This window comes from Arthrobotrys flagrans (assembly GCF_004000055.1).
Source record: "Arthrobotrys flagrans strain CBS H-5679 chromosome Unknown unitig_15, whole genome shotgun sequence".
NCBI classification, from domain to species: Eukaryota; Fungi; Ascomycota; class Orbiliomycetes; order Orbiliales; family Orbiliaceae; genus Arthrobotrys; species Arthrobotrys flagrans.
Window position 1 is genome coordinate 4,161,344 of NW_027137545.1, and position 12,824 is coordinate 4,174,167.

At 47.4% G+C, this 12,824-nt stretch overlaps 5 protein-coding genes across 5 annotated transcripts; 3 read left to right on the forward strand and 2 right to left on the reverse strand.

The window, feature by feature from the left end:
- Positions 1-420: 420 nt before the first annotated feature.
- DFL_001130 (uncharacterized protein) lies at positions 421-1,726 on the forward strand (the record flags this gene model as incomplete). Its single annotated transcript, XM_067629705.1, has 8 exons — positions 421-527; positions 607-624; positions 730-746; positions 811-825; positions 1,010-1,131; positions 1,268-1,462; positions 1,536-1,551; positions 1,605-1,726. 8 exons carry the CDS (start codon positions 421-423, stop codon positions 1,724-1,726), a joined length of 612 nt encoding a protein of 203 aa, XP_067495698.1.
- A 1,275-nt stretch (positions 1,727-3,001) lies between these two features.
- Positions 3,002-4,792, forward strand: DFL_001131 (uncharacterized protein; the record flags this gene model as incomplete). The annotated part of the gene is made up of 3 exons (XM_067629706.1): positions 3,002-3,020; positions 3,233-3,439; positions 3,516-4,792. The coding sequence occupies 3 exons, from the start codon at positions 3,002-3,004 to the stop codon at positions 4,790-4,792; spliced, it is 1,503 nt and encodes a 500-aa protein (XP_067495699.1).
- A 322-nt stretch (positions 4,793-5,114) lies between these two features.
- Positions 5,115-6,001, reverse strand: DFL_001132 (uncharacterized protein; the record flags this gene model as incomplete). Its single annotated transcript, XM_067629707.1, has 2 exons — positions 5,115-5,693; positions 5,753-6,001. 2 exons carry the CDS (start codon positions 5,999-6,001, stop codon positions 5,115-5,117), a joined length of 828 nt encoding a protein of 275 aa, XP_067495700.1.
- A 975-nt stretch (positions 6,002-6,976) lies between these two features.
- Positions 6,977-7,953, forward strand: DFL_001133 (uncharacterized protein; the record flags this gene model as incomplete). Its single annotated transcript, XM_067629708.1, has 2 exons — positions 6,977-7,123; positions 7,192-7,953. The coding sequence occupies 2 exons, from the start codon at positions 6,977-6,979 to the stop codon at positions 7,951-7,953; spliced, it is 909 nt and encodes a 302-aa protein (XP_067495701.1).
- Positions 7,954-11,058: 3,105 nt separating this feature from the next.
- DFL_001134 (uncharacterized protein) lies at positions 11,059-12,166 on the reverse strand (the record flags this gene model as incomplete). Its single annotated transcript, XM_067629709.1, has 6 exons — positions 11,059-11,089; positions 11,151-11,516; positions 11,609-11,743; positions 11,822-11,878; positions 11,937-11,995; positions 12,104-12,166. 6 exons carry the CDS (start codon positions 12,164-12,166, stop codon positions 11,059-11,061), a joined length of 711 nt encoding a protein of 236 aa, XP_067495702.1.
- Positions 12,167-12,824: the final 658 nt, after the last annotated feature.

Consider the following 12,824-nt stretch of genomic DNA (forward strand, 5'->3'; position numbering starts at 1 on the left):
TTTTACCTTTATGCTGCCTCTTGGTTGGAGTTAGTTTATAATAGTTATTGATCGGTCTGTGAGAGATCTATCAGGAAGGCCATAGAGAATAACCCCGGTAGATTTTGGCTCTGACGGTTATCTATCAATTGAAATCAGATCAGATCGAATCAAACACTCAGCCCGAAACCACCATTGACCGCATTCACATCTCTCCCACCCCTTCTCTTCTCTCTCTTCTTCTTACCATCTTCTCTTACCCTTCTCTGTTTCTCCCCCCCCTTCTCCTTTCCTTTCCCTTTCCTTTTAACGCGACCGTCGTCCTAATTATCCTTCCACCGTTCATCTTCCGGCCGACCACCCTCATCGCAAAAAACAAATTCCCAATCCGACCAATTCAATTCCCATCACTACATCATCATCATCATCATCACTACAAAAATGCCTCTCTGCGGCTCCTCGGCACGTTCGACAGTCCAGCGCAAGATCGTCTTACTCGGCGACGGTGCTTGCGGAAAGACCTCTTTACTGAACGTCTTCACAAGAGGGTACTGCTCCCTTTCCCCTTGATCCGAAAAAACGAGAGTGTAATTTGTTTGCTAACTATCGGTTTTTCTTCAACTTCAGATACTTCCCTCAGGTATAGTATGTAAAATTAAACAAATCCCTCTCCATCTCCATCTGCGCCGAAATCGCTACATCCGTCAAGACAAAGATAGAAACGCTGACATTCCTCTCCTGCGCTCGCAGCGAACCTACTGTTTTTGGTATGCATCTTAATTCGAATAACGGCCAGAAATTCACTTGCTAATGATTCTCTTTGTTGTCCAGAAAACTACGTCCACGGTATGCCTGAATTCCCCTCTTCCCCGTTTGTGTTACCAAAAGCGCAATTATACCACTTTCCCGACCAAAAATACGACTGAAACCCCATCCTTCCTACCTCGATGAACCCGCTATTCCCTGAAGCGAAAAACGCGTTGGAAAAAAGGAAAGAGATGCTGACCAGGATCCCGGCCCGACAATCTAGACATCTACGTCGACAACACACATATCGAACTCAGCCTGTGGGACACAGCAGGACAAGAGGAATTCGACCGATTAAGATCGCTGTCTTACAGCGATACCCACACTATCATGCTATGTTTCAGCGTACGTTTACGTCTCGTCCCCGACAAATTTCCCACCTTGCACACACCCGCTCCTTGCCGAGTTTCCGGGGCTTTTATCCGATATTCGGTGGAGGAATAACGGAAATTGATCGGGGTGATGGATTTTTTTTTTTTAGGTCGACTCGAGAGATTCTCTGGAAAACGTCGAACAAAAGTGGGTTGGAGAAATCGCAGACAACTGTCAGGGCGTCAAGCTCGTCCTGGTCGCTTTGAAATGCGATTTGAGAGAAGAGGCTGCCTCGGAAGGTCCGGAGAAAGCGAGCGAATTCATCAGTTATGCCGAAGGATTGGCTGTTGCCGAAAGGATCAAGGTATGGATTTTAAATTAAACAAAAATAAAAATATATAAATAAAAAAAAGGCATACAACTAACAGCATCTCCAGGCCCTCAGATATCTCGGTAAGCGACAGACGGAGACGGCACTGATGCAGAAAATACTGACAGACTTCTAGAATGCTCTGCGAAAATCAACCGTGGGGTCAACGAAGCCTTCTCGGAAGCTGCAAGAGTGGCATTGACCGCGAAGCCGCAAGGAGCGGCCGCATCTTCCGGACGGGGCTGTTGCATTATGTAAACGACGGCATTGCATCCGTTGGCTGAGAGCACACCACGTTTTTGACCCTCATCGAAAAGCAACTTTTTTTTTTTTTTTTTTTTTTTTCTATTCGGCGAAGGATGACACTTCTTTTATGCTTCTACGAAAAGCGCTGACTTTTTTTTTTTTCATTTCTTACCATGTTTTTTCATAGCCCTTTTTCATATTCCCCTTTTCATTCCTTTCTCGTTCGATCTTCGGTCGCTGAAGTTTTTTTGATCCCCGATTGCGGTCTTGACCGTTGTTGCTGCTGCATCTCGGTTTCGCGGTGACCAATTATTTCCTTCTAATTCATCATCGTCGGTTCGTTTTGTGTTCTCTTTTTGATTCAGCAAGCATGCATTATTGATTCTGATTACTTTTTTTTTTTTTTTTTTCCTTTTCTATCTGGATATCGATACCTGGGATCTCATTTTTTCATCTTTTCGTCTTGTGTATTATTCGAAACCATCCATTCATGCTATCTTTCCATTGATTGGCTCTCTCTTTTTTTCTCGCTCATATCATTTTTTTATCATCCATGCTTTGATCGATATAACATTGTATTACCGGGTTTGTTTTTTTGTTTCCTATTTTCAAGAAAATACCATCCTTTTTTTTATTTTTTTTATTTTTTATCAATCGAATCAAATAGTTGTTTTGAATCAAAGAGAGATAGCGCAGAGATACCGATGTCTATCTCCGAAGTTTTGTTATCTCGATTGGGACAACGTCGATATCAAACCCCACTGCTCATCCCACCATTTTAGCGCAAGATAGTTCCTCGGAAGAACCATCCTTCAGACTAATTACCCCCCCACCTTTAGATGCATGCTGCAGCACATCCCATCACGGACAAAAATATACGTACGTTTGAGTCTGGAACCAGGTCCAGGTACCTTTCCAAAGAAGCGCTAGATGAAAAAAAAAAAACACCCACGCTACTATTTCCGAGTACGGATTAGCGCCAATGACACCATCGAGAATTAATCGGCTCCTATGGGTCGCCTTACGGAGCACCCTGGAAGCTCTTAGCTCTTAGCTTTGAGATATACGGTATTTTTTGGTGAAGCATTATTAATTGGCTGCGCCGCAGTCGCTGGATCTTTTCTCTCTCGAGTAATATCTACGGGGAATAGTTTCCGCGGGGGGGAGTTAGTAAGCAGCTTCGATGGACCCCGATTGTCGGCCTCCCGACCGAGTTTATCGTCGCCAGTTATTCCCACCCGACTTTGTTATATTTTTTCTATATAACCATACCCCCCATAGCCCACAATGTCCCGTTGTCCGCATCGTAAACGCCCATATTCTTCTCAATCCTTACCCACCATGACAGCGCCGGAATACCCATCCACCACCATCCCGTCCACCATCCTCCCCCCCCCTCCTACCAACAGCAATACACCCTACACCCCCCCCTCCTAACCGCCACCTCCTCAAAGGGCCACATCCACCTGATAATCGGTTGCAACGCCCTCGCCGGCGTCCGTTGTACGAGATCGTTAGAAGTCGGTGCGTTACCTACCGTCATCTTTCCCGAAGGGCTCGAGTCCGGGGAAGTGCATTTGGGATTGAAGAAAAGGATTGAAGATGGAGAGGTCGGGTTCATCAACCGGGCGTTTGAGAGCGAGGATTTGAAGACTTTGGGAAGGGAGGAGGTAGAGGGGGTTGTCGATGCTGTTTTCGTTACGTTGGATGCCGGTAGTTCATCGGGTGCGTAGGGTTTCCCATTATGTTAACGGACAGGGAGAAGCTGATGATTTTTTATTTTTTTTTTTTGATCACACAGCGGCGACGATATCGAAAACCTGCACCCGCCTCCGCATCCCCGTCAACGTGGTGGATTCGACGGCACTGAGTACTTTTACGTTATTATCGACTTACTCCGACGGTCCGCTGCAAATAGGTATTACGACCTCGGGGATGGGTTGCAAGTTAGCCAGTCGGCTGAGAAGAACCGTCGCGGCTGCGTTACCGGTTGGGATCGGGGGTGCTTGTGAACGGATCGGGGGGTTGAGGAGACGGGTCATCGAGGAGGATTTTAAGAAGGCCGCTTCCAGCGGAGCGGTGGAAGAGGAAGAGGAGGATGACGGTACGGATCAAAAGGCCAGTTTTAATGCGCTAGTGCAACCGGACGATTTGGAATCCCAAAAATCGAGAAGGATAAGATGGCTATCCCAAATCTGCGAATACTGGCCGCTTCAAAAACTAGTGGACCTGACAGACGACGATGTTAACAACCTCTTCGACGAATACACCGCCTCCGCCGACATCCCCCCCACGGAAATCCCCCCTCCGAACGATACCGAAAAACCGAGAGGCACGATATCCCTGGTAGGTTCTGGCCCGGGCAATCCCTCCCTCCTCACGAAAGCCTCCTTGGACGCCCTCCTCACCGCCGACCTGATCCTAGCCGACAAACTAGTCCCCTCCCAGATCCTCTCCCTGATCCCCCGTCGCAGCACCCTCTTCATCGCCCGAAAATTCCCCGGAAACGCGGAAGCCGCGCAGACAGAATTGTTAGAAAAAGGCCTCGAGGCCATCACCCTCGGACAGAAAGTCGTAAGGCTGAAACAGGGAGATCCGTACATCTACGGCAGGGGGGCGGAAGAATACGAATGGTTCAACAAACGTGGTATAAAAGTCGACGTTCTCCCCGGAATAACAAGCGCGCTATCGGCCCCGCTATACGCGGCAATCCCACCGACCCATCGCGCGGTGGCAGATCAAATCCTCATCTGCACCGGCACGGGAAGGAAAGGCGTTCCGCCCGATCCACCGATATACGTAAAATCGCAAACCACGGTGTTTTTGATGGGTTGCCATAGGCTGCCTTCTTTGGTCGAGGGGTTGGTGAAGACGAAGGGTTGGCCGGCGGAGGTGCCGTGCGCGGTTATCGAACGTGCGAGTTGCGAGGATCAGAGGGTGGTCAGGAGTACGCTCAGGCATATCGTGGCGGCAGTGGAGGAGGTGGGGAGCAGGCCACCCGGATTGTTCGTGGTCGGATGGGCCTGTGAGGTTTTGAAGAAGGCGGAGGGGGCGTGGAGCGTCGAGGAGGGGTTGTAACCCATCACATCATATCAGAGGAGCATTCGACCATACCGAAACCAGTGGTCCGCGTATATATGGAGTTCATCGGGGGGTTATCATCATTATTCCGAGCATCCCTATCGGCGTTTTCTCGTTAGTTCCGTATTTAGTCTATAGAAGCCATTTTTTTTATCCCGTCTTTCCCTTCTAATAGCCTACGCTGTGTGATGTATGTACATGTGGGAAGACCCGAACCCCATCTCCCTCCCGAATTGACTAATCAAAAGAGTTTCCCATGACTCTCTTAACAATAAGTTTCCTGGTGAGCAAGAGTCCGTAGTAAGAATCGAGGGCATGTCTAATAGGACTCCTCCTTCTTAACCGGACTGCCGCCCATGATGGCAACCCCATTCGACGTCCCGATCCTGCTCGCCCCGGCCTTAATCATCCCGATCGCCTGTTCAAAGTTCCTAACCCCGCCGGAAGCCTTAACCTTCACCCCCTCCTTGTGCCTCACCGCCAACCTCATCAACCTCACATCCTCAACCGTCGCCCCCCCACCGTTAAACCCCGTAGAAGTCTTGACCCACCCCGCCCCCGCCTCGGCCGCAATCCAACACGCCGCGATCTTCTGCTCTTGAGTTTTTAACAAAGAAGTTTCAATGATGACTTTGACGGGAACACCCTTTGCGGAACGGACGACGGAGAAGATGTCGTTGTAGACGTAGGAATGGTCGGATTGGAGGAATTGACCGATGGGGAGGACCATGTCTATTTCTTTGGCGCCGTCGAGGATTGCGAGCGAGGCTTCGTAGCATTTCGAGGAGGTCGAGGTTGCGCCGAGTGGGAAGCCGATCACCGAGCAGGTTATCGTTCGGGGGGTGTTCGAGAGGATCGTGGAGACCAGACGGGCGCGGGAAGGGTTTACGCAGCAGCTCTGAATGCCAACGTTAATATATAATTTATTATATTTTATTCATAATCAAAGGGAAATACCTTGAATCCGTGTTCTATGGCTTCCTCGCACAACGATTTGATCTGATCTTCCGTAGCCTCGGGTTTTAACAGCGTATGATCGATAGTTTGCGCCAGTTTCTCGGTAGGCTTTGTGAGGTCATCGACGACGTCCGGGGTATATTCATTACTACTCTCCGCCTTCAAATCTTCGAGGACCTTTGCGATGTGAGCGTCGATCAGAGGTGCGAGTTCCTCGTTCGTACGAGGTTCCGGAACGTTGGATTGCATGCCGATTGGGTTTTTGGTGGAGACCGGCTCCCTTCGATATCGTTGATGATCGATTCGGGTTATGGAACTTTAGAGGTGGCCGCCGGGGGAAAGGTGGTTACGAGGGCAGAGTGAAGATTGGGGTTGGTTTTGTGGGGTTGAGGGAGGAATTGGACGGCATTATTATATATTTTTTGTGTTTGATTTTTTTGCAAGGATGGCATCGGGTAGGAGTTAACCTTTGAGCGCCGCTAGCCGGGTGTAGGCGGCGATACCATAAGAGCAACGGTGAAGCTGAAGATGGTGGTGGTGATGGTACTCGGTGTCATGTTGGTAGAAGATAGCATCACGGCATCGGTCTAATCTAATCTGATCCGATCCGATCTAATCTCGGGTCCTCCTTAGCAACTCGGGAGCTCCCAAGTTGCTATCATCTGCTCTGCCATCCCGTATATCGAGAATAGATGAGGTTGCCGCATGATGCATGTGTTGCCGCATTTCTGCTGTCAGATGTCGAATGCTGAGACCAACGCCCCGAATGCGCCCGTCGCCGGGGGCCAACGGTAACTAGGCGACACTAGCCCTGTTTATCCTTAACTCCTTGTCTGACGACTCTATTCCCCAACTGTCGATTATATAATTGTCTATAAATAAACCTGACCGGCATTCAACTCGGAACTTTGTTTGATAATATAATATTTGTTGTGGTGATGGAGAGTTTAATCCCGTATCCCGGAGCCTGGGGGAAAGGTGGGATAAACAAAAAGGGATTCCATTCCAAATACAAGATCTTAAAGAACTCAGCCCTGCTTCGTACTCGATACTTCTTTGGACATCATCACCACCTTCCTATTAAAAACCTCTCGACCTCCGTGCCTCTCTTCCACCTCCAATTTCGACTTCAACTTCCCCAAATCGCCATATCTACTTCTTAGATAGATAGCACCGATATTCGATAGAACTTCCAGCCGCATCGGCTACGTCATACATCCCGCCATGGGCTTCTCCCCCATCCTCGGCATCCGCATCGCCGCCGGCGTCCTCTCCATCATCGTCCTCGGCGTCGATGCATACGCCATCTCCGCCTTCAACAACACCCGCAGCGGCAGCTCGCCGTCTTCCATGAACTTTGTCATCTTCTGCGTATGTCCCTTCGCATGTTCATTTCTCCGATGTTTTCATTCGATACATGTATGCTAATGGATGCAAAGGTAATCTGGACCTGGCTCTCGCTCGCATACATTCTCATAACCCCGCGCTTCCTCCCCCGCCTCCACGACAAATGGATCCTCCTGGCCGTCGAATCCCTCGCCACCCTCTTCTGGTTCTCCGGTTTCGTAGCAGTGGCAGCATACGTCGGCGACCACTCCATATCCTGTCCCGAATCCGTCTGCGGTTCCATCAAAGCAACCATAGTATTCAGTTGCTTCGAATGGCTCACCTGGGTAGCTTCGCTAGTCCTCGTCTGTCTTTCCATCTTCAAGGGAAGGAATATGATGGGTGCCGTACCTATGATGGAAGCTCAACATAAACCGTTAACCGGGGTAGGGGTCGATAGTGCATACCTCGGTGGTGGTGGGTTGGGAGGGTATGATTCGACCGTTGGGCCGCAACCTATGGGGTTTAATCCTTCGGAAACACCGGCGCCGTATGGTGACCCTGCGGTCAGTCCTGCGCCTTACGGTGGCCCTGCGGTTAGTCCTGCGCCTTATGATCCGCATTTACAACCTGCGCATTTGCAACCGCATTTACAGCCTGCGCATTTGCAACCGCAGAATACGGGGGCCAGTACGGTTAGTGCGTTGAGTTCGGGACCTTATGGGGCTTCGTATCAAAACGCGCAGATTACGGGGGATAATAGTGGCGCCGGTGGGCCGTATGATCCGCATTATTCGCAGCATGGGGATTATAGTGGGGCGGCGGAGATGCCGGCCGGGGGGGCGGGGTATAGCGGTCAGGCGAGGTTTTCGTAGAAAAGAGATATATGGCTTAGAACAAAGGGGTTATAAAGGAAGAGGGTAGAGATGAAGAGAGGTTGTGGAGGTGGGCGTACAAACATACAGCGTACAAGATACATCTGCATGGGATGGCTTTTTATTATTAGTTTTCCGGACTTTTCGTATTCTTATTTTTCCTTTTATTACGATTCAGTTCTTGTGATGCTCTGGAGCTTTTTTTGATTGCCCTTTTTGTTCCTTTTACTTTTCTATTCTTTGGTTGGATGGCTAAGACGGTTAAAACTTAATGTATATAACGACCTTTTGAAGAATTCACGCGGTTATGGAATTTTTATATTTTTGTCTCTGTAGGGGGGCGGTGCGCGTGGTCTTGGTGGGATCGAAAATACCACATTTGAGTGTGTCGACAGGCAGTGCGGTCAGACTTTTTATCGATCTCATCCGATCTTTGCCTTCCCGTCCTCCCTTCGTATCGAGATCTTCGGTATGATTGAAGCTTAGGTCATGAAAGCGAGAGCAGCTAAGATCGAGTTGATAGTTCACAAGATCGTTCAAAATACCACAAAGGTGTACATGTATGCATTTTAGGATCAAGCGGTCTCGTACCCAGACGTCAAAGGGAGGGCCTTTGTACGTTAAACTGTGCGCATGTGGACATTTTAATTTTGGGAGCTCGCATTCAAGAACCGGATGTATATACGTATGTGCGGTTCAGGTTACCTCGGTGCGGAGGAGTCGCCTCGAGTCGAAAGGAATACCTTTCTGATTCTTCAGCTCATGCCCTGAATTTTGTCTCCAGATGTAAGGTATTTTTCGATCCGTGGAGTCAAAGTGGTAACTTCTTATGCATGGCCACACTTGTCTTTTCGAGGACTAGGATTCTCGAGTCCTCGGAGTCTCTAGGCCTCTGAGGTATATCACTTCGAAGACTTTCGAGGAATGACCACGTGCATGTCTATTTGATGTCTCGACGGACCGAGCAGCCTAGTTCCTAGTTTTCCTTCTTCCTTTGAACGGGATAGCAAACCAGCTTCGACCTAGTTTTTATACCGTCGTACAGCAAGGCCCCGTCGGGGGGGACTGTCATGAGATGCCCCTCCGGTCAGCAGGGGTGAATTCCTCCTTCTGCTTCTAATGGCAACGTCCGGCGGGCTCTTGGATCCGTGAGAAAAGACCCGGTCGAAGAGAAGGCCTCTTCCCTCTTTCCTCACTCGAACGTTCATGCCTACCAGCAGCATAACGCAACGAGACTAGGTCCGGCGCCCTCCGTTTTCTCGGATCATCATGCCCTCGACCTGGTTTTTTAGCGGCTCGGTCGCTTTTGTACATTGATACACGGGTTTCTTTTATCAGCGGCTAGTGTGGATATGGAGGAATGTTAGGAGAGAAGGAGGAAGGGGGGGTATGCAGAAGAAGGTGTAGTTTGACGTTAATTATTTATACAAGCAAGTATATAGACTCTTATCGAGGACTGTTTAAGATTTAAGATCTTTTGTCTTTATCTTTTCGATAGATTGATCAAGATCGTAGCGATTGATATCGCCCTTGATTTCAAAAGCTAAATCGAGGGTGAAATTTCCTTCCCTCCGAGTGATATGGGATTTAAAAGGTCCTGACGTCCTCTCGATTCGAGGGGGGTATCACTGGAATTCTACCTCCCTTGACCTCCTAACGTTAGAATGTACGATGCAATGCAGTCCAGGCTAGCTTGCTAGCTGCAGTCTCCTATCAAAAAAAAAAAAGTGATATATAGAGGAAAAGAAGTGGCAATATGCATGAACTAGAGCGGTGGAATCATCCGAAATTTTTTGAAAGGTAATGTAGAGAAATCGGGGGCCCGCGAGAGCGTACCTTCGATATCGTGGCTCTGGATTGTCTCGTACCCAGACCTGGCCGAGCTCTAGGAATCCTGTGGACTATACGATGTCGCGATTCCGAGTCGAAGCTTACGTATTTTTATTCACTTTCCGCTCGGGCCCTGGTTCTCGAGCCAACGCTCCCCGCTGCCGGTCGAAGATAGGAAGTAGTCATTAGGAGAACTCCGAATTCTCCCGCGCTTTCGAATACAATATTTCGGGTGAAAGTATCGATTAATCCATAAAAGAGAATTCCGTGAATTCGAGAGGAAATAATCCCAAAAGACAGTGCTTGTAAGTAATCGCTAAATCGACAAAAGCCGCCCATAGTTCAGAAAAAAAAAAAAAAAAAAAAAAGTCAGCACCATAGAGAAAAGGAACGAAGAGAAAAAAAAAATAAAAAATAGACACCGGCAGTACCCGTAAAAAGCAGTATAAGAGATGATAATTGGTCTTTTTTTTGGTAGTTTTGTTTTCTGCAATTCTGATAGGGAGAGAGTAAATAGCCACCATGCAAATCATATAATTTCGTCATAACAAAGCGTTTCTTAGTTTCGTAAAAAAAGTGTCCCCCACGTTCTCCTCGCATAGACCACCCCCTCTGAGCCGGCTTCTTCCTCCTCTTCTTTTCCATTCCACCTTCTCTTCCATGCAATCTCCTGTCATTCCTTAGTCGTAAATTTTCCTTTTCGATTTCGATTTCGATGATGAAGCTTTGGAAAAAAATAAATAAATAAAATAAACAGCTTCTCCATCCCCGCCTCTAGAAAATTAGAAAAAAAGTAAGAGAGATTTTTTCGAATCATCGAAAATAGTTTGAAAGAAGTCCAAAAAAGAGGAACCAAGCCGCAAAAGATCGTGTGCCAGATTGTTGACCAAAAAAACAGTAGACCCAATATCGCTTGAAAACTTCGATCGAGTTTGAAAAAAAAAAAAAAAGTATCGCCGAAAAATGAACTGTCGTTTAAAAAAATCAAAAAAAAAATCAAAAAAAATCAAAGAGGTATCAAGAGCTGATCGAGAAGAGAGAAAAAAGCATAAAGAATAATATTGTACATTATTTTTTCGCTAGATTTCGGGGATATCATAAAAGAATAAAAGATCAAAAAATTTCGTCAACGGTCGTGAAATGATTGGTGAAAAATTGGCGTTAAAGACGTAAGATATAAGAAAAAATGGCGCTCAAATAACTTTCAGTGATGATGGAAAAAAAAGAAGCGGAGGTATCATAGTTGGAGTTTGCGTATTTTTCGGAGTCGGCGGTTTAGTATGGTTTACGGCCAATAACGAAGCACCTATCACCAAAGTTAGCCGACGAACCCTCAAGTCGTAACCGATTGATAGCCGAAAACATACGTAGGAGTACTCTGCTGTGCATCTCCAACCTTCTCCTCCGCCGGCTGACTAGCCGAGGGCATAGACAGTGTCAAAATACTACAACAGACAAGTTTCAAATAGCTGCCCCACTCCTTAAGTTTCTTCCAAGTCGTCATGGAAGGTTGCCAGGTCTTTTCTTCAACATCGACAAAGCCGGCATCTAGGAGGTGTTGCTTTATGCGTAAGGCGACGGTTGGAGTTCGTGACGAGGCGAGAATGCTGCCACCGCCGAAGAAGGTGGAGGGGTAGGTTGAGCCCGTGCAGTTGAGCTTTCCGGGTGGGAGGGTAGAACGGGAGTTACGGGAGTTGTCGAGGACTTCTACCCAGCCGCCTGGTTTTGCGGATCTATATGTTTTTTTGACTCAATGGTTAGCACACTTTTTTTTTTTTTTTTTTTTTAAGAGTATAGGTTCCAATTGGGAGGAAATATGGTGTACCTAAACGCCTCGACGAACATCTGCTTCTCGTCCTGGCTGCCGTCATCTTGATAGCGGATGTGGATGAAGTCGAAAAGGTCTCCTGATTGCTTTGTGTGAGAGAGGCAGAGGTTCACGTTCTCGGTTATTGCTGGGCTGTGAATTGGCTCGAGTTAGCCAATCGGTCTTGAACCATCTCGAAAATCAACAAAGCGATGGATAATAATTGCATACTCATTGACTGCAGGTGTCGATGCCTTGCGGGTGCCGATGTCCACCGTGACAGATTTTCTGTTCAGAGCGGTTAGCATGGTGTGGTATTACAGGGTGGGAGTCAAGGCAGGCTTACTCCGTGGTTACACCTATCGAGCACACACGCGATTCTGTGGTTCTACCGTCCAAGATGGACTGCAAACAAGAGAAAGGCACAGTTAGACTTTTATTGCTAGCTTCATGTATGATGATCATGGAGAAAGTAAGTTAACTAATAAGAAGGCAAAGGAACAGCCAACTCACCTCGCAGTCTTTACCAAGGACAGCAGTCTTTTCTTCAATATTGTTGACTTGTGAGGAAACCATTGCTAGCTTAGCTTTCTGTCTAACTTGCTTGTCGAATTGTCGGAGAAACCTATAGACAACAAGCCGGTTGGGAATTTAGAATAATATAAGATATCGACAGTAAAGTAGTACTAGTATTAGATAGATGAGAGCAATACAGAGAAGAGCAGAGATATAGTAGGGATGCGAAGAGGAACAGCCATTGTGGTTCTGGGGGCCGGAGGGTTGTGAATGATATTATATCAGTGCCAGCTCATCAGGTGTGTGAATGGTGGAGGTGTGTCTCGAATGCTGTCCGGTGTGTTCCTCCTAACTTCTAACGAACTGGTGTGGGTGCCTCTACTACTTAGTATATAATACAGGTACTTCGTGGCATATTAGATTGTCTAATTTTATTTTATTCTAGTCTAATTCTTTATTTTATTTTATTGTCCTTTTGCTTACCTAGGTATTTAAGGGGAGCTCCGAATATAATATTGAAATTCTCCGGTCGAACGAAATCGAATACAACAATACCCATCCCCATCCACACGAGAAGATCCAAAATATGAAGCAGCCGTTACAAGTTAGCCGGAAAACGTGACAAGTCAGAGCTGGCCTGGCCCGGCCTAGTTTCTGTTCCTCTAGCTACCCGGCAAAGCTTTCAAGGCGAAATCTAAAAGCCTAGCTAGTCTATAAA